Source organism: Thunnus albacares, chromosome 8, assembly GCF_914725855.1.
Source record: "Thunnus albacares chromosome 8, fThuAlb1.1, whole genome shotgun sequence".
NCBI lineage: Eukaryota > Metazoa > Chordata > Actinopteri > Scombriformes > Scombridae > Thunnus > Thunnus albacares.
The window spans coordinates 30,818,666-30,839,855 of NC_058113.1; the positions used below are offsets into that span (position 1 = coordinate 30,818,666).

The 21,190-nt window shown below is 39.3% G+C and overlaps 1 protein-coding gene across 1 annotated transcript in view; it reads left to right on the top strand.

The window, feature by feature from the left end:
* si:ch211-113g11.6 (uncharacterized protein LOC559008 homolog) overlaps nt 1-21,190 on the top strand; it is a 38,846-nt gene that overhangs the window by 9,147 nt on the left and 8,509 nt on the right. Inside the window, exons 3-10 of the mRNA XM_044358789.1 lie at nt 1,064-1,126; nt 5,235-5,330; nt 5,670-5,775; nt 8,085-8,192; nt 8,522-8,661; nt 9,447-9,625; nt 11,684-11,792; nt 12,023-12,230. Of these exons, the coding sequence (XP_044214724.1) occupies nt 1,064-1,126; nt 5,235-5,330; nt 5,670-5,775; nt 8,085-8,192; nt 8,522-8,661; nt 9,447-9,625; nt 11,684-11,792; nt 12,023-12,230 (1,009 nt within the window). The remainder of the gene's footprint in view (nt 1-1,063; nt 1,127-5,234; nt 5,331-5,669; nt 5,776-8,084; nt 8,193-8,521; nt 8,662-9,446; nt 9,626-11,683; nt 11,793-12,022; nt 12,231-21,190) is intronic.

Consider the following 21,190-nt stretch of genomic DNA (forward strand, 5'->3'; position numbering starts at 1 on the left):
TAAAGTTTTAGCTCAGTAATCAGCGCAGTCGTCTATGATCCAGTTAGAGACCTGATGTGGAGACCTCCTTCATAATGTAGTTTATTCATGAACAGTAAAAATTTACAAATGTCTTCACACAATTGGTGCCCTATGACTAGAGAAAACTGAGAAAAAAGCTGTAGAACAGCATACTGGAGTGAGTTATGTGGATCATTGCGATCGTACTGAGACCTGCACACAAGCCAGAATGCTGCCAGAGCTTTTGGCTGTGTTATAACGTTGCTCTGATGGTCACTTCCTCCTCCATACTCTGTTGTGTCTGATTCCACAGCATAATATTCGGCCCTTGTAAAAGGAAGCGCCACATCTCTGATTCCAACATTACATCATTATACTGGTTTTACTCCAAATATACCAATAATAAGGCAGCACTACAAAAATTAGGAGAGGGTAGTTTTTAGTATAAGGCAGATGTGTCATCTGGTGGACTTTTTCAGCTGGATGAAAAGGAATATTTTAATACATGCAAGACAGAGGACAGTTTAATGTCATACAGATACCTTCCACATTAGAAGCATATCAAAATCAACTTCAAATAGGTGAAATCGCCCCTAAGGGTCAATAAACTCAATCACATACTTTGCAATAGAGAAACAAAGTTGGTTACATTTTGACAAAAGGTCACAATACTCAGCAATTTTCTCAGCAGAATAAATTCGCTCTGCCTCTCTGCACCACTCTTTCTATTGCTCTCTCCACCTACGTGTATATGCACCGAGTGCCAGAAGTTCATGCCAATCTTGTGGGGGTTGTAGAAAGGAATTCTGGGAAATGTGAAGTACAGGAGGCAGGTTGATGGAAAGCAGAGGTACTACAAAAAGGTAAATCACAAAGTTGAATGACAAAAGTACACCTGGAATATGGTGAACATCACAGAGCGGTGATAGCTAACGAGGTGGATGTTTTTGTGTGTGAGGACTGTGTTTTAGCAGCTGCAGCACAAGGGTCACAAGTTCTCTCATGCTGAAAAAGAGCTGTGTGAAAGAACTTGGCACAAACTAAACAGTCCTTCCTCCCACAGATCCCAGCGGCATCTGATCAGACTGCAATTGATACCTGCAAGGCAAAGGCTGCACCACTCGAGGTAGAAACTCATTCTTACTGTCAGCACCTTCTGCGCATCATTCTCCTCTTTCATCAGTGTATTATCATCGATATCATCCTGTTTGTCATCATCACGATCATCCTCATCATCTGCAGTCGCACTACGGTGAGGTTAGTGCTGCAATATTCCATTTTAATCTTTTAATCCAGTTATTTAGCTTATAGGTTCATGTTAATTTTTCTTCCAAAGTGATGGGACCAAAGAGACCACATAAATAAACACTGTAAAACATATAATGACATAACAAATACTATGAAAATGCTAATTTATGGAGATAACATAAAATTACACAGAGGACATCTTTACCTCAAAGCAAACAAACAAATAATGCACAGACGAGTGAGTTGTTGATAATTGCAGCGTTTATTTCAATCAGATTCCACAGAGAGACCGAGACAATGGCTCAATACAATATTCAAACTGAAATGAGTCAAGAATATTGGAAAGCTTCAGCCAAGTGTTTGAAAGCTCAGATGAATAATCTTAAGAAGTACAGGATACAGCTCCATGATAATATGGAATAAAGAAATCCAAAAATGTCAAAAAAGATTTGAAAAGAATAGGATATCTTGGTATTTAAAGGTTGTACTTTAAATATCATGACCATTTCTACTATTTTACATGATTGAATACATTCAAAATTAATGCAGTTGTATAATTACAGGCATTACAGGAAAGATTATTGAAACTCATTCTCCATTTATACTCAGGACCAAAATCTGCATTTGTTCTATAGCAAAAAAGATAATTAACAATCAATTGATTTACATTCTACTTGGCCAAATTTAGTACTTAGCTAGAAATATTACCTACCTCACTCCATGCCAGTAATGTGGCAATGTTAACACTTAAGGACAATATCTGTGTATGTGGACCCCATTATTTAAATTAGTTCTCATGTCTGCAAGTGTCTATGTGAACATCTGCCCAACAGAACTGGACTGTGGCAATTTTGGTCCACAGTCATTGACATTGCAGGCCACATGATGCAAACTGGCACAAAAATACAGAATCATTACAGGAGAAATAGTCACAAACATCCTGTGTTGTGTTATCACAATTTGAGCCATTGGGTACAACAAAAAGCAAATGTTGAGCAACTTCCATTGGAACGAATGGGACACCATTTTGGAACGCCAACCAGTTCTCTTAATGCTTCCATGATCAGGAGTCTTAGGTCTCCGATTCTTTCACAGTGACACATCTGCAGATATCTAATTGGAATTTTGCTAGATGGCAGTGGAAAATAAAACAGGATGTTGTTGTACAACACACCCCCACTGGGCTAGAGTCCGAGTGCTGACAAGCGAAGCTGATCCACTTGTTTATAGCATTAGCTTTGAAAGCTAGATTTACTGCAGCTGTCCCATACCAGAGGCTACACACAGCTGCTAGAAGCCCATCAGTTGCTTTCATCTCCAGTCCAGCAATATCTTTCTGGCTTTGAAACTGTAGTCAGGTTTAACAATGGAGTTTATTCCTATTTTAATAAGGTGCTGTAAGGCTCTGTAAAGGCAAAATGTCAACTGGAGTCTTTTGTGGTAACCATAAGCATTTTGTCACGAGGACTTCATTGACTAAAGCACTCCTTTTTTTGAATTGGCTTAGAATTGTATCATTTATTTTGCCACCCATGTCTAAGCTTAAACCCACCACAGATGTGTGCATGCATAAAAAGGTGTTATGGCACAGAACAAAGAGGGGGACTTTTTCCACACAAACAGAGCTAAATCTTCCAGTGAGTCTGGCACTGACAGATGGTGGAAAATGAGAATATCCTGAGTGACATACTAAATCTTCCCCAATAAAGCCAATGGCGCTGGGAAGGAGAATGAAGGACAGGAGGCAATATCCTTCAGTGACAGACAGGCGCTGAGTTTGTGGACAAAATTACCCCTGGAGTGAAACGGGGATAAGAGGTTAACATAAGGTAGAACACCTAATTTGAGACCAGAATGTTTTTGGACTGTACCTCAACTTCAATTTGTCTGGACCACATACAATTTTTCCAATGCTTAGCCCAACAAGCAATTACAGTAATTGCAAGTAAAGGTCAGCTTGAACATAACAAGAGCACAATGTTAACCTTACTTATAGCTAATCCTATACTTTAACCCCACAAGTCTTCATCCAGGTTATTCCCAGGATTAGTGGGCTGGTGTTCTAATGAGCATTATTCATTAGCAGTATTGAAAGCCTCTTGCCTACCAGTGCAGTAAAACAATGCAGCACAATGCATCTAAAAAATATGTCCAATCAAATTCAAATTACTGAAGAAGACATTAGTTTGATGATGACATCAACTATTCGCTCCAGTAAGACATGTCCACAACAACTCAGAGTCGTCTGTTATTTTGCCATATAGCATTCTGTTAGTCTTTTGTCTGTCTTTAAGCCTACCCTTAAAGGATATGGCTGGCAATTTTCTATATTTTTATTATTCTTACTAAATCTCATGTGCAAACCAACAATTAATCTAATTAGCAGTATTGTGTGTGCACCCGAAGCCTGATATGAACATTGAAAATGAACAAATGAACAGTTTTTCTTGCCGTAATCATTCCCTCTTGTTCATACCAGCCATTAGAAGATCCCTTCATAATGCACTTACAATGTAAGTGATGGGGGACAAAAATTCACAGTCCTCCTTCTGTGCAAAAATGTATTTAAAAATTGATCAGAGGCTAATATGAAGCTTCAGCCATTCGAATTAGTAAAATCAAGTAGATATCTTTCAATGTTACAGTCTTTTTAGTGCCAAAGTCCCTCTTTTTGTTACTATACTTCCACCTGCAGCTCAACAGGGAAACACAAAGAGTGAATTTGATACTAAAAAGACTGTAAATGTGGCAGATATCTTGATATGACTAACTCAGTCTGCTGAAACCTCATATAAGCTTCAGATAAACCTTGAAATGCATTTTTGCACAAAATGACTGTGTGGACACACACTGTGTGGTTTTTGGCCTCCATCGCTAACACTGAAAGTACATTTGAAGGGGATCTTTTAATAGCCCGTATGAACAGGAAGAATGATTACAGCGAGGAAAACCTCTTTCACTCTTCATATGGGCATCTGTTGTTTTAAGATAGACTTAAAATGTTGTGACCCTGTCCTTTAAACCTAATTCTACTCTACTCCAGTTCTGAACAGCCCTTATAGAAGTGTGGACAGCCTAAAAAACCTTTGCCGTCATGTTAAAACTCTTTTTCACAAGAACAGAATTATAGAAAGTAACTTGCAAAGAATCTTGCATAAAACATATAAAATAAAAACAAAAATATATATATATATATATAATCTCAGCCCACCTACCCACCACCTACCCATCTGCCTACATATCCACCCACACACACTTAAACAAGCTGTGGCCCTGTGTTTTTTGGACCTAGCAATGTACTTCCTCCGTCTTCTCTTTTAACTAACGCTGTTCCCATCAGATTTTGTGTTCATTGTTTTCCATGATGCACTTTTTGAAAGGCGCACTACAATAAACTTGATTAAGTGTGAACATTGCTGCAACTTCAAAACCAGAATTTACCCCTGAATGTTGTACTTAGTATTCATTTTCATACTACATCCATAATTGTCTTGGGAATGGCAGTACTATTTTCTGTACTTAATAAATAAGTGATGTATATGGAGTGTTGCAGTGCTGTACTGCAGGGCTAAGCCTCCTGTGTGCCTTCTGCCAAAAACGTTCCTAGCATGGAGCACTTCCAATTTTTCTTAAATCTCTCTCTGAGCAATTCTTTTTTTTCTCTTGTAATCTGTTTTGTGTCGTACTCTTGCTTTGTTTCTCTATCCCTCTATTCTACCTCCCTCTCTTCCTCCTGTTTGTTTTTCTCGATCTTCTTGGTCATACTCTTGTTTTCCTTCTTCCTTTGTGTTCTTTCTCTGCTGATATGTGAAAAATCACTTATTCACATGTCCTCTGTCTCTTTGGCCCACTGTTTTCCCCTCTTTTGCTTCTTGTCTCTATGCATCCATAATCCCTCTGCCAAGCGGTGTATTTTTGTTTTTTTCCTGTATGCATCTGCCTCATTTTCTGTTCTTTGTCTCACCCGTGCTCTCTTTCTCTCACAGCTGGAATGTGATAATTTCATCACAGTCATTCAGAAAGTAAATGACACATTCATAGTATGTGGGACCAACGCTGGAAGCCCCAGATGCTGGATGCTGGTAAGAATTACCTCAGATAAATCCAATTCAATGCTGTCTGTATTCTTCTGCAGCAACCGCAAATGTCCCATTATTTATTGAATGCTACTTTGGCTGCTGCTCCTCGAGTGTGAACAATCTCAAGATCGATTGAAATTAGCATTTATTTATTTGCTCACTTAATTCCTCTGTTGGTTTGATGAAAGCTGGAAGTTACTCATTGCATTGGAGGACATCTTCACTCAGTAACGAATTTGTGACCCCAAACAGATAATGGATAACAAATTCTATACGGTAACACAAAGATAATTGGAACTGGAATGAACTGGAAGCTCAAATGTCTACTCCCTCTCCTTGCAGGTAAATGACACTGTGCTGACTGACGTCCAGGGAAATGGGCAGATCGCGTCGGCCTCCGACATCTCACCGCCCTACCCTTCCCAGAGGTCCATCAGCTTGCCTACAGGTAACGAGCGTGCATGTTTGCAAGAGTTAACACAACCTTACAAAGAGAAAGTGTAGAGAAAGACATAATCACAAATCACAAAGACAAAAACAGATGCTTCATGATTTAATACAAGCAAAGGAAGACACTGAGGCAATGAAATACGATCCAGGAACTCCGGTTTGATGAACAGAGTAAAGTGTTTAAAGGCTAATCAGATGCCAAAACACTGCACAGTGGTTTATGAGACTTATGGATGGGATTTTACATCTCTGCAAAGTAATTACAGTGGCAACTATTTAGAGTGTTTCCCTGGACGATTGCAGCGTAAACAGTAGAAATACAGAGTTCATGTTACAAAGTAATACACCAGGAATGTCCACTTGCATGTATGTGATTGGCCAATGCACCTTGACGTCACAGTTTGAGCAAGTTTCAACTTTTTTGTGATGACCCTGCATTTGAGGAGGGCTGAATGAGAGGGCTGCGTTTTTTTCAGTGAAGGGCTAATGTTGGTCTGAACATGACCTTAGACCCTCAAATAAGGAAAAACGAATGAGGAAACCTTTGGAAGAGCAACATACTCCCCCTGAGTGCCAAACATGAAGCCCTCAACCATCTGTCATTGAGCTGTTGCACCACTGACTGCACTAAACAGATTCAGAAAGAATTCAGGCAGAAGTTTATCTAGCTACTGGAGACTAAAAAAGAAGCAATACTTTTTAAGGGTCTTTGTAACAAGGAAAATTGTTTTTCTGAATGAAACGTAATAAAATCAAACCATTTTTACGAACCGGTGATGCTTTCAGGCTTTCTTTACTGCCATTACTGTCCAGTGTCAAGGTTTATACAACCATATTTCTATTAACTGTATATCTGGATGCATTTTAACATCCACAGATGACTGACTGTCTCGTACATCCTACAGGTCATTGTCAGTACTGGTGGCCATCACAATGCTCATTGTTTTGTCATCAAAGTAAAACAGCTCTAGTAGCCATTAGGGATGTGCCCGAATACAAATATGTTATTCGGCAAAGCACAAATAGTGGGGGTTTTTACAAATATTTGTTTCATACAAATAATTTAAAAATGATTTGTTTTCGGGAAAAAAACAGGTCAAATACCAACGCGCAGGTTGGTTACATCACTATCTCAGTCTCTGTCCCCTGCTCCACTGGTACGTCTGTCAGCAGGTCTCAATGAGGGGAGTCACATCCACCTGCTACATGACGCACATTTCCTGATTTGGCCATCACTCCCGGAGTTGGGGGTGTTTCCCAGAGATAAAGCTGAGCTACTGACACATGCTTCATGAACACTTATTGTAAGACTTTAATTTTCTAAAATTAAAAGCGTAATAAAAACAAAAACAGGATTTTTAAGCCTCTTTCCACCTTTATTCGAATATAAATACAAATACCGGGCCTTCTGCACATCCATAGTAGCCATAGTGGGTTTGATTTGTGACACAACGATCACATAAAGAGGTGATACCCCTGGTATTTTTCTGAAATTAACCTTAAGGTAACGAAATGTTATGTGTTGCAAATGCAGCTCTGTTGGACTCAACCAAAGGCAAATGTTGAAGGTGTAATTGATCCATTTCACCAGATCACTACGTAGAGCTTTAGTGCCTTGCTCCTCTCTGCAGGGAACGCTACTCCTAATTATGTGATTATTGAGCAGCGCAGAGTCAAATTAACTACATAGAGATGTTCCGAATTAAAACCACCTTTCAGTATACTCACACCGCATGATAAAGAACGGACAAATTGACAATCCATCTGCATCTAATGTAGATGGATTGTTTGTTGAGACACTGGAATCAGTGAGAGGGGCGTTTGTGCTGCGGGAATGCTCGTTCAGAAGGGGATCAATTGTTGAAGCAAGGAACCGGCTTGAGTTTAGCAGAATTCTAATAACGAATCTCTTCTAATTAAGATGTTACTGCCATGAATTCAAGCGCACTAAGTAGGGTTGCAGGAATTTTCTGATTGGTAGCTGCTTGTCGGTGCAGACAGCTATTCTGCTTTGATGTCTTCTTTGCTCTTGCTCTCCTTTTTCTCTTCTGCTCCCCTGATTTTTATTCTGTCTTCGGCCTCCTGGGCCTCCTTTTTTCTGTCTTCACTCTCCTTTTGTGTTTAATGTTCACTTTCTGTATCTTCCTCTCCTTCTGCTTCAGTCAACCCCCCTCTGTGTCGCTCCAATCTCTCTTCCTCTACCTTTCAACCTTCCACCTATCCATCACGCTCACTGCCTGCCTTTTCTTTTTTTACCCACTGTTCACCCTCTGTTCTCCTCTCCATCTTCTTCCCTCGCTGTCTCAGATGGGAGTCTGTATTCGGCTATGTCGTCGGTGGGAGGTCATGCCGGCTCGATCCGTCGTACATTTGGCTCCCAGAAACTCCTGAAGACCGAGAACGTTTGGCTGCTGAGTGAGTAGGAGTGTCATGCAGCAACCGTACAGGTTTAGAGCAATGAATATGGAGATATTGGTTGGTGTAAATCATCCACTATCATTGCCATGGGAAGAATAACATGTAGGTGTATTCATATTGTAGTCAATTTGTTTATGGTAATTAGCAACTCCATGTTGTATTGAATAGAGAACAAAGCACAAATCAGCCAATTATACACCACAAGAAAGGTGATGCAATCAAACGCAATAAGACTACACTTGCTATATTGCTTGACCTGAGAGATGTCTTGAAGATAAATCGGAAACAAAGTGAAGATATCTCAGTGTTTAAATCTCATCACATAGATCCGCAGTTTGCCGGTGCGGCCATAATCCCATCTTCGCTAAAGTTCAAGGAGGAGATCTACTTCTTCTTCAGCGAGATCAACAAGACTGCCAGAGTGGACGAGGAGCCTTACAGAGCCCGCATCGGTCGAATCTGCACGGTAAAAATCTCAGTGTTCCTAGCATGAGTTTAAAGCCATGATTTCCAACCTTCCACCTACTGCTGCAAGCTCTCATCACATTGCATGATATCCATGAAATCTGAGCGATCAGATCAAAAAGCTTCTCAGATTTAGTTCGAATCATTTTCAGAGGCATGGACGTTTTAAATTAAGTGAACTGGTAATATGCAGACTAAAGGAGTAAATGCTTCGAAGTTCGAACTGCTGCTGCACTGCTCTTAACACATCCCAGTGATGTCAAAGCAGGTGTTTCCCAGTCAGCTGTCAAAGCCAAAAAAAAACCTGCTGCCCATTGTGATTCATGACTTACCTTCATAATTCATCTTGAAATTAATCTCAAAGATAACAACAGCCAGAAGATAAATGATAAAAGCAGATTCCCTCCAGCGGAAAGTTTCAGTGTGATGGGTTATCTCTCTAAGGCATTTGTGGAATATCTTAATTTCCTAATTATGATATTTCCTCTCTTATCAGAAGCTAAATGAGACATTCTTTTTTAAATATTTGGACAAAAATGATTATTCACTTTCTTGCTAAGAGTTAGATGAAAAGATTGATGCCACTCCCATGTTTGTCCAGTAAATATATGCTAAGCTAAGCTAACTGGCTTCTGGCAGTAGCTTACCTCACAAACATGAGAGTGACATCAATCTTTTCATCTAAGTCTCTACAAGAAAGCAGGAGGACACAAAGCAGCCCCATCATGATTTTATTGTCAAAGCCCCCTTTTTTTTTTTTTTTTAAATGTTGTCCATCATTTCCAGGTGGATGAAGGGGGCATTAAAGCCCTGCTGGCGGACTCATGGACCACCTTCATGAAGGCTCGGGTGATGTGCGGCGCAGGAAACACTCAGCAGCAGTACAACAACATGAAGCAGGCGGTGGTGCTGACAGCTCAGGACAAGCGAGCCGGGGTCATGTACGGCCTGTTTTCCAACGCATGGTGAGCTTAGATTTAAACACTTAAATTGGCCAAATGGAAATGTCACTTTAAAGTTGTTTTTCTTTAGTTATTTTAGATATAAAATATAAAATAAAAAAGAACAAGGAAGCTTTGTTGTGTTGCATGCTTTGTTTCATGTTTCTGTTTGATGCTAAGCAATTTATTAACATAGATTTAATGTGATTTATGGGTAATGAGGTCCTTCAGACTTTTATCTCACTTTTGCTTTTTCTTTTGAACTGTAGATGTTCAAAGCAGTCTAATTATGGGTTAGGATGATGCAACAAACACAGTATATGAACATTTTGATGAAGTGCGTTGGTAAAAAAAAAAAAATCCCAACACATTTAGTGCAGTAGTAGTACATGAATTATTCTTCTTATTATTAGGATAATGGTTGACATAAAGAACATTTAGTGTGTCAAAAGCAGTTTGGAAACCACTAGGCTAATTTTTAATATTCTTTGACCATTAATGTGTTGCTTAACAGTTTATTGCTTGTCCAATTGCTGTGTCATCACATGTTTTGACAGAATATAACATAATACCGACATCACATAGTGTCATCACAGTACCAGTGTGATAAGCTAACACCAGCCAGACAAAGGACACCCTTATGAATGTAATTTTATCAGACATCTTTTAAATAAGACTATGATAATATTACACTTGTCAAGTTTTTGTCTGAACGGCAGTAATAAGGGAAATGAGCAGATAACTTTCAGGTTTTTACAATTTATCAAATATTCAAAGATAATCTCCAGTATCATTATATTATCTAAATGATATGAAATTCATTTTCATGCAGAGTTTGTGTTGTAATTTTGTCTGAAAGATTAGATAACTTTATGAATAAATTGTAGGTAATAGCATGGAGCGGTTTTAAATGGTGGAACAAACATTTGAAACAGTGGAGCAAACAGATAAATAAGGAAAAAAAGTAAAGACTAACAGTAACTGACACTCATCCACCCACCGAGCAGTTCACACCACATATCAACTGCTGCTTCTGACACGCACAGACACACAATGTACACACACACACACACACAAGTTTCTTATTTGAACAGGAATAGAAAGTATCTTGTCAGTATTAGTTTCCACTTCATTTAAACTGTTACAGCAGTTTTCTGTGGGAATAAGAATCTGAACAAATAGAAGTTCACAAAGTTTGCAAGTCATGTTCCAACAGTATCAGCTTTCTGATGATACATCTGATAATACAGAAGAGAATACAGAGTACAGAACAGATTGTGGTGTAATTTTCTGCAGGAGGACGTTGCCAAAATTACTGCATTAGTGTCTTGTCGTTTACCAAAAGAAATCCTGTTTACAACTTGTCCTGTCAAATGTATTATATTTGTATTACATTTTGTGCATCTTTAACTACAAAATACAGTTTTCATACTGCTATGCACATAGATACTTTATAGTTTTCAGCTACTTCAAGTGAAGTACACATTTATGTTAAATGTGTTCTACTGTATGTATTATTTTTATGTTTAAGTTTGCAGGTCATACAGCCTCACATCTATCATACAAGAGTAGCTAATTTTTGCATTTTTCCTGTATTTTACTCATGTATTCGTGAATTGTGAAGTTACTGCAAAAGAACTGCAAAAAAAGCAAAGCCAGAAGGACTAACATTAATATCCCCTCTGCCCTGGCAAAATAGACATTTTTAACTTTTAATATATTTGTAAGAGACGATTTACATTTCTAAATAATAGCCATATGATGTGACTATACAAGGATCATTTCCTCTGCAGTCCTTTCTCGGGTCACAATTATAACATGCACACAATAACACAGGGTTAAAAATGTCAAAAATGAACAGTTCCAGTGTCACTCTAAAATAGTGGCATATACCCCTCAGAGGCCCCTAGAACAGTGACCCTTAACCTCTGAGTTGGGCTCCGACGAGGGGTCACAAGCTAACTCTGAAGGGACTAACAGGACAGGAAAGACGAATAATGAATTACTGGATAATTTTACATCCTCTGTCCTCCAAAGACAATCTCTATGGATGTAATTACTCTTCTCTATGCCTTTGTTCAGGGGCAGAACAGTGATCTGTGCCTACTCCATCGAAGATATTGACCAAGCCTTCTCCACATCTAAACTGAAGGGCTACAGCAGTCCATTCATTGGCAGTCGCCCTGGGATGGTAAGAAAACCCAACGAGTTCTTTTTGTTCTTTTTACTCAAACCATCTGAAGAAAAACAGCACTGTGAATCTTTATTTAGCATTTATGAGCCTTTATTTCAGAGGTGAAAAGACTGAGGTTTCTGAAAGGCATGAGATAATAAAAGAGAGGCAATTTTTGAATTCTTGTGTCCAAGGGTATTTTATTTATTTAAGTGCCCAGCCTGGTCTGAATCCGTTTCTCCTCACAGTGTGTCCGTAAAAACTCGACGGCAGGAGGTCACAATGACATCAAAAACCTTGGGGTGATCAGATACCACCCAGAAATTGAGGATGTGATCCGACCCGTCGGCGTGGCTCCGCTCGACCTCCCCACAGACGACCAAATCACACACACTGTGGCAGACATCGTCCTGGCCGTCAACGACGAGCACTACAGCGTCCTGTACCTCGGAACAGGTGTGTGTATGTCTTTGTATGTTAAAGCTTCAGCTGTCTATCAATGAGACAGATTTCTCCCATATTGAGAAATTCTTCACTTTAGCCATAAGTTTGTGGTTGTAAACAATCTGTTGGGTGGAAGTATGTATCAAACATTCTGACCTTTACTTTAATGCTAGCATTAGCCTTAATTTAGCTGGTTGTTGAGTGTTAACATTTGTTACTTGGCCCAGTGTTGGGCAGTTACAGAAATATAATTACTTTTTCAGTAATGAGTAGTGTAAGGGATTACAATTTGAAATTCAGTAATTAAATTACAGTTACTAATCTCAGTAATGCTCTGTTACTTTTACACCTGGGGGTTGGCGTGCTCGCTGCCTTACTGGTATTAATGGAGGGTTGATATCAGCTACGTTCAGCGGACCGAAGTCGTCTTATTCACATGTTGTGTGTTCTTAGCTGGCTTGCTAACGTTAGACACGGTACACCTACATTTAGAAGTCACCTGACGCTAGTTTAGTTCAGAATTAGAGGGTGTGTGAATCGTGCAGCTGAGGTTGGGACTTCTGGAGCACTGTGTGTAGTCACTGAGGCTACGCTAACGCTAGCTGTTTGATCGTCAGTAAATCTTTCCAAACTGTATCCTGCTTGTTTGTTAAACAAGAAATGTCTCATTTTCTATCTGTACATAAAGATGCAGTGCGTGGGTGTGGAGGATTTTGACTTGTTTAAAGGAAACTTTGACGGAGCTGACGCTGAGTAACAAAAGTAAAGTAACACGTGATGTAACGCGTTATTTTTGTTGCTAAGGTCAGGTGTTGGAAGGTCATTTCTTCCAACACCAGACCTTCATTTTTTGGCCACCAGAGGGCAGAAGAAATCCGAAACAAGCTGACAAATGCATAGCTATGACAAAATATTGCCTCATAAAGTTAAAGCTATAGTTTTAACAAGAATGAATTTAAATGCAATTTATTTTGTCTCCTTTCAGCTCTGGTTTGGTTTCCACAAAAAAGTGTCCTACAATCTATCTTTGGGTTGACAAAAATATTTGACTTTTAGTTGCTGGATCTTCATCTTTAGCAAGTCGATAACTTAGGAGAACAGTGAGACTAAACCAAACAGCAAATATGTCATAAAACCAAAAAAGATTAGCTAAATTAGGCTAAATGCAGCAGCTGCAGAAATGGTGATAATTATGGGGTTGTCACCATGAGCGACTCCTTTCCCAATACGTAATATGTAAAAAATATTGATTGATATGTAGACCTATACAGCAGGCCCTGGAAGCAACACAAGCCAAGGTTGTAAATTCAGTAGTGCAACACAAGGGCAAGCCGGATTAAAAAGACATAATAACAAAAAAAAACATGTCTAGAATTTAATTAATACTGCTATACAGCTCTTAAAATAAAAATGCACGGCTGAAAGATGTGCTTAAACTTCTAATTGAAGTGCTGATTATTAGAAAGTGTGGGAAATTGACACAAGTGTCAAGATCTATTTTGTTCAAAATCTATTCAAATGTTTCCGGGCTCTAGCAAAACTGTTTTCTATTTGATCAAAGCAGCAATACTGAGGCGCTGCTGTTGCCCATAGCAGTTACTCCTAAAAATTGCCTTGTGCCTCAGGGAGATTACTATGGCAACAATCACAAGTCATATGCTCCTGTGTGTATGAACGTCTCACCACTCTGTAGTTCACTGAAAGATAAGAGAGTGTCATCTTTCCTTGTGAAATTTCTGGCTGCTACAGTACGGTGGATATATGCTTGTCAGTCATCAAAAATTTCTGGGTTGGTTCTAATAATAACAGACAGAAAACAATGACGTACTGTTAAAAAAAGACAGTATGATGGCCTCTCGCTGTGGGCTTTACTAACTGTGTCAGTAATAGGAGGGAAATGGTGGAGAGCTATGAACAGCTACTGGTCTCTGTGGTGGACTAAAAAGAAACTAGAGCACATTGAGTCGCACTGGTATCTGAGGCCAGTGGAACAGGTTGTACTGGAGATCCGCCTGTTCCACACTTCACATTTCCTTTTTTTAAAATTCAAGAGCAGGCACTGTGCTATTGTGAAAGAACATGTGTTGGCCGTCACTCCTGAATATTTCTGCTTTTGTAATGTGTGAGAAAGAAACATACAAGGCTGTTTTGATCACATTCCCTTTTTTTCCTCCTGTTGAATATTGCATCACTTTCACTTCGGGGGAACTAGCTATAAATATTCACAATCTAGTAACAAGTCAAGCTCATCAATCTGCATAATTAATTTCAAACTGCTCTCTCTACAAATGATGATGAGAGAGTCTCTTTTCTTGAAATAATCCAATCTTTAGTGAGTGAAGCAGCCAGACAGTCAGACAGTCAGCTGATGGATAGTTGCGTTAGAGCAGTCTAAACCAATCAGATGAGCAGAAGTGGTGCGCAAGGCTCCGCCTCACGGCTAGTGACAGTGAAATCGAAGCAGATGCATTGTGGGTAGCCCTGGGACATTAGTCTTCCCTTGTGATGGAAATTCCAATAAATATCCTTCACAAAGATGAGCTTGCAGACGCCAACCGCACCGTTAATCTTCGTGGAAGAAAAAGCAGCGGCTGATATTAGTGTGTTAGGGTGGAGAACAAATATCACACCGAGCGTTCAAACAATAAATATCCTCGAAGGGGATAAACTGACTCTCGATAGGGCTCCTTCTGCTGAAGACCAGTTAAATCTTTCATTCAAACCTAATCTACTGAGTGCCGTTTAAATGAACTCTGGTGCATTTGTCCTGTTTGAAACGCTGTCATCATTTGTACTCTGATGCAGACATAACAACGAGCGCCGAGGCCACCTTAGGAGGACTATCAGCCTCCGAGCGAGCTGCAGTGCAGTTTGTTTGTGATAATAATAACATGTCACAATCCTCAGTCCCTCTCTGCAGCCACACTGTCTGCCTGCCTGCTTGGACTCCACCTTGACGAAGCAGAGCAGACACAGGATTATGTGATGGCCAATATGACACATGCATGAATGAAAAAAAAAAGCCAAAACCAAATATATTTACTTGATTTGTGTGCTGATTATGGCAGCGATCCCCCCCCCCCCCCCCCATAATGTCTCATTCCTCTGATTGTGTTAAGTGGGAGTCATGCGGGGTGTCACAGTCCCCCCTGCTGGCCAATCAGAGCTCTCTGCTTTGGATTAAATGCACATGTGTGAGAAGGAGCGAAGCAAATCTGTGTGCAAGCGGGGACTTGCACAGATTTGCATCAGATTTTGAGGGAAAGTGTTACAAAAAAAAAAAAAAAAATCATGCTCTCAAAGTGATAGACGAACCTCTTTACATATTCTGATGGCAATTTGACATGACGGCCTCATGTCTGAATGAGCTCACAAGTCACTTTTACATACAAGTCCTGATGGCATTTGTACAAGATCTGACCTACAGTAGTAGTAACGTAACAAAACGTAAAACATAAAGTTTGAATTGAATTTCATCAGATAATGTAGCAGCACAAGGTAAAAAAATGCCCAGAGAGAGAGAGAGACAGATTAAATGCCCATGTAGCACAAAGATAATAAATCTGTTTAATAATAAACTAATAAACACTGTGAAAGATCCAATTCCAAATTGTTAAGGAGATTATTTTCATATCATATCAATTTATGTCCTTGAACCAGGATAAAAACCCTCGTACAACCACAGTAATAATCTATTGTTTTCAAAAGTCATTCATGCCAACTCAACCCAACTGCCAGAACAAAACGTTGGCATTGTACGTTTCTGCAAACCACGGATATGTTGAATGTCTGCGTTTCAATGTTGGCCATTATCTGTTGAATAATGATGCTTTATGATGTGACAACACTGCAGTTAAAGGTATAATATGTAATTATTCCACATTAAAATGTCTAAAAACAACTAGACATATGTTATATATGTTGTTGAGTTGTGTACTTACATTATCCCAAATGTTTCCAACAATTTTCAAACCCAGAGAAATCTGTCATTTAATCAAAGTAACGGACCGTTTCATTTGGTCGCATGTCAGTGGCGTTATACCTCCTCTACCAAAGAGTAAACACGCGCAAAATGCATACGGCGGCGCTGTGTTTGTTCGCTACAATGGCGTCTACCAAAGAGTAACTTACACACATACAAGATAATACATCGACGTTGTGGTTGTTCCACACAAACCGTTATAAATGGACTTTTATTCAGTTTTAAGCCACATTTTCATGATAAATTTAGGTCGCTTTTAACTATATCTTTGAGCCGGAAGAAGGATTTTAGTCGTTGGATGTCTGGATCTTAAGTTATCAGAGAAATAAACTGGGCAAACGTTAGCAGCAGCTCGGCTAACAGCCCCTCCAGGAAGTCTGGTGGTCACCAAACGTCGTTTTTGTGACCAAATATTGATTTTTTAGGTGAAACAGCTTTAATTAGTAATTTTAACGTTTGTTTTTGGAGAGGAGGAGACCTCTGCGGGTAATTCGGCTCCCGGGAGAAACCAGCCAAACGTGTTAATCTAAAGTTATAAGAGAAATAAACCGAACAAGTGTTAGCAGCAGCTTAGCTAACAGCCCATACCGGACATCCGGTGGTCGCTGTGCATCGTCGGAAAAACACTGATTTTTTAGGTGAAACAGCTTTATTCAGTGTTTTTACCTGTAACCTCCGGGTCCGTTTGTTCTGGAGAGGAGGAGACCTCTGCGGGTAATTCAGCTCACAGTAATAACATCCCGAACGATGAACACTGGAGTAATCCTATCCCGGTGAAGCTGTTTATTTAACGACGAAGACAACAACTCCCATGATCCCTTGCTACTTCACACCGTCATCACACTCCGTCTTTTGTTATTGTTTTGATTGAGAGACCCCTAGTGGCTGAAATTACATATTGTGCATTTAAGGCACAAAAACCACTTGATTAGGGGTTAGGGAAAGATCATAGTTTGGATTAAAATTAAATAAAAAATAAAATAAAAACGACCCTAAAAGTCCAGACGTCTCACTAAAAATACCCGGTTTTGTCGGTTGAAGCGGGAAGCGGGCATTGGTTTCAAGGTGGTCTCGAACCGTACTCTCTGCTGATTTCCAACTTTCAACTTGCTTCCAAGAAACTTCCTAACCATCCACTGACCTTCCTCCTCCTCCTCCTCCTCCTCCTCACAATAAGAAAGTCAGCTCATATAGATCTCTACGTTTTCTTGAAATGTTAATATGCTACGTATCACACGTGCTGGAATGTAGATATTCAACGTATCTGTGGTTTGCAGAAATGTACAATGCCAACGTTTTATTCTGGCAACCAGGCTGTTTTGTAAAAAAGGCTGCAGAATTCACTCTCTAATAACATTGAATGATTAGTAGATTCATTGTGAGGAGCAGCGACGCTCACAATGTCATTCATTAAGGTTTTTGTGGCAAAATAAGTTCTAAAATCCAACAGTGATGCAGCAACAATCATAATCATAACATTTTTTAACTCACTGCTGCTCTCTCTCTCTCTCTTGCATCAGGTGACTAATACTGTGCAAACGTTGTCTCTTTCCATAAATGCCTTGTCATGTCACAGATGGATGAATGCCAACGATGTTACATATTCCATGTCTTAAAAGGGCTTTTAAGGTTGTCTACTGCCTACACGTCTTTAAATTAAAGCGAGCTGCTGCTGCTGCTGCTGCTGATGCTGCTTTAGTCAAAGTGGTGAATATAACTGTAAAAGCAGGAGAAAGATAAATTGTGGGATGGAAGATGATGAGCAGATACATGGAGGCAGATGTTATAGGACACACACAGTAGACATCAGTTCCACATTAAGCTAAACGATTACAAGTAGCGTTCATAATGCTTGATTATGTTCTGAAATCTTCAAAAAGTAATAAGATATTCATTTCAAATTTAATGAAACTCATTTCATTAATAAGTTTCATTTGTAAAGTAAATGGAATCATTTTTTCACTTTGAGTTTTTAAACGCACATAAAAAGAATAAATTCATAAGAGATTTATTAAATGTACCAAATTACCAATTTGTTATCATTAAACACTCATATTGTTTTATTTTTCATACAAAACTCGCCTTTTAGTCACAACTCCTGCTTCCTTTGTTAAAAAAAATCACTTTGATTCCTAAATGGGCCAAATCTAAAAAGCAACAATTGATTTTTTTTTTTAACATTATTATTTTGGATTAGACTGAACAAACTGAACTAGAAACACAGCCATTATCTTGTAGTATGAGATTAAAGCCTCGGTCTGTAATTTGCAGATAATAAAATGCACACCCACCACGACCATCAATAGCCTTGTTTCCATACAGATTATTACATGGTGCATTTTTCCATTTTAATATGTATTGTCTCATTCTTCTGCAGGATTTGGGAGTGTTTTAGTCTGATGTTTTGGCTAGAGACCTCCATCACACACTAATCTCCAGCCTCTTGCCTTCTATGTGTCTTTGTGTTTGTGTGAATATTTTTCCCTTTTGTTTTTTAATCTTTAATGCCATATTTCAGCAAACCAGAACACAGACACTCTTTGGCTGCTCAACACACTTCTCAGTCTCATGAAGAGGGACTAGACTGTAGGTGTCACGCTCAAGGGCACCTTGTTGACGGCTGTTATGAAAGTAGAGAACATTACTCACCTAATTTCCTATCATCTAATTCCCCCCACCGGCGGAGGCACACATCTTGTTATTCTAGTCACAGTCGTCTGGCAAAGTGATGTATTTGGAGGCAAAAGGAATTCACTTTAAAATGTTGACCTAGAACAAACTGACAGGGCGGTGCCATGCAGTGTGCAGAGTCCTAATTAGCTAAATAGCTTACTGTACAGTCTTATAACAGTTTAAAACCTGTCTAACTAGTCTCGGTGGGACTTATAAGATACAGACTAATGGAATGCTGCAGGATTTGACAAAATTAATTCCTGCCTTTTGATCACCAGCCAGCAAATAATGCAGCAGAATTTATGAATATAATAAATAGGGACTTCAATATCCGTCATCCTGAAAACATGGCAGGCAAGGATATTCACTGCAATCAGTTGCAAAACTACTCACATGTTGTATAGCTGATTAATGTCTCGTGTCTTTTCAAAAAATATATTTAGTTAATTTAAAATCAAACTACTATAAAACTGTAGTTCCGCGATCATTTAAGTGATTGGTTTGATCATGTTTGTCCTTTTACAGACACTCAAAGCTCTGCATTAAAAACAGATGCAGGGGGCCTGTGTTGCTGCGTTGTTTATTATGCCTGTGAGACGATAAAATATGATTCAGGAAGGCCGGTTCGATTAATGTATTCATGAGTCTAAAGGTTAATCAGATATCAAAACACAGCACAGGAATTTCTAATGCTATGAGACAGGATTTTTACAAGTTGAAAAGTTTATCCCTCCGTCTCAAAGATTGTGAGGTATACAGTGATCTACCAGGACTGGTCAAAGATTGTTGTCGAGCTTTTACTTGTGTACAGATATAATGTGTAGCCAGTATAAGATGGAGTTCTGTTGGTTAACATGCTAACATTTGCTAATTAGCCCTAAACACAAAGCATAGCCTTGGATGAAGGGGCTGTATTTAGTTTTACAGGTAGTTGGACATCAACTAAATTATTGGAGAAATTAGAATTGTGACCAGATAATGGCACTAGATAAAAAAAAAGATCACCAAATGTATCACAGTTTATCCTGAGGAGGACATTTCATGGCAATCCATCCAATTCAATCAGGAGAGACTCTCAGTTCTATAAAGAAAATGATGTTTATTTGAACAGCATGAGAGATGAAGTGTCTTTGGCGAATAGACTCCATTGTGATTTCACCGGATATGAAAGGGGGAGGATAATGCATGAGTAGAATAGGATAAATGGTGATAAATGGCGTGGATCTTGGTGGCGTAGGTCGCTGCTTCTGAAGGACTCGGCCCGGTGCGGAGAAGGCGAGATGGTTATCGGGGATGAAGAGGAGAGGAGCGAGCAGACGTCGAGGAGGTGGATGGATGGGGTGGAGGAGGGTCGCGATGATTGCTCTGAAATGACAGCTGACAGCGGCAGAGAGGGGAAACGGATTTTATAAGTTTGACAGCTGAGCCGTGATTGGTGGTTAGAGATCGTGGAGGAATCTGATTTGATAACTAGGAGTGACGCCTCTAAATAGCTGATGTGAAGGCTGGTTATGAATGAATGGTTAAGATAGTCTTCCTGTCTGAATTTACGCTAAGCTCCATTAGCTGTCCAGACATTTTATTAAAAACCACAGATATCAACCTTATGGTGATATATGTCAGTAGGATTCATCATCTGGGGAGCATGAATGTCTGCAAAAACTTCTGTGCCAATCCATTTACTAGATGTTGAGATATTTCAAGATGAATAAAACAAATTACCTTACTGGTGGCACTAGTTGAAAGTCAGAGAATCACTAGAGTTAGTAGGCATCATCCTCTGGCGACCATGAATGAATGGTAATCCATCCAATAGTTGTTGAAATATTTCAGTCTGGACTAAAGTGGTGAACCCTGACAGACGGACAATGAAACAATAACTAACTGACTGATCAAACACATGTTGTCAAGTCATGTTGATTTACATTATCTGTTAAAAGTTGCTCTTGAATACACTACATAGACAGCTGCTGATGGCCAACAACAAATCATCATGAAAAGACAAACAAAACTCAGGAGAAACTTAAAACGGGTGAAATCACTGATTTGCTAAACTGAACTGCAAGTCCGCTCTCTCTCTCTCTCTCTGTCCGACTGCCTCCAACATGCTTAGTCGGCCAAATGTCTGCTGACAAGTGCCAGCTAGAACCGATAGAAGAATGTTGTGTCAAGGCTCTAAAGAGTCACTTAGGAAAAAAAAAAAAAAACAGCAAAGGAGCTATGAAAGGTATTAGACCTTTGAGAGCCAGAGGAGAAACTGGGGCAGTTAGTCTCTGAAGCCGGGGACTGAAATAGAACAAAAGAAAGATTTCTATAC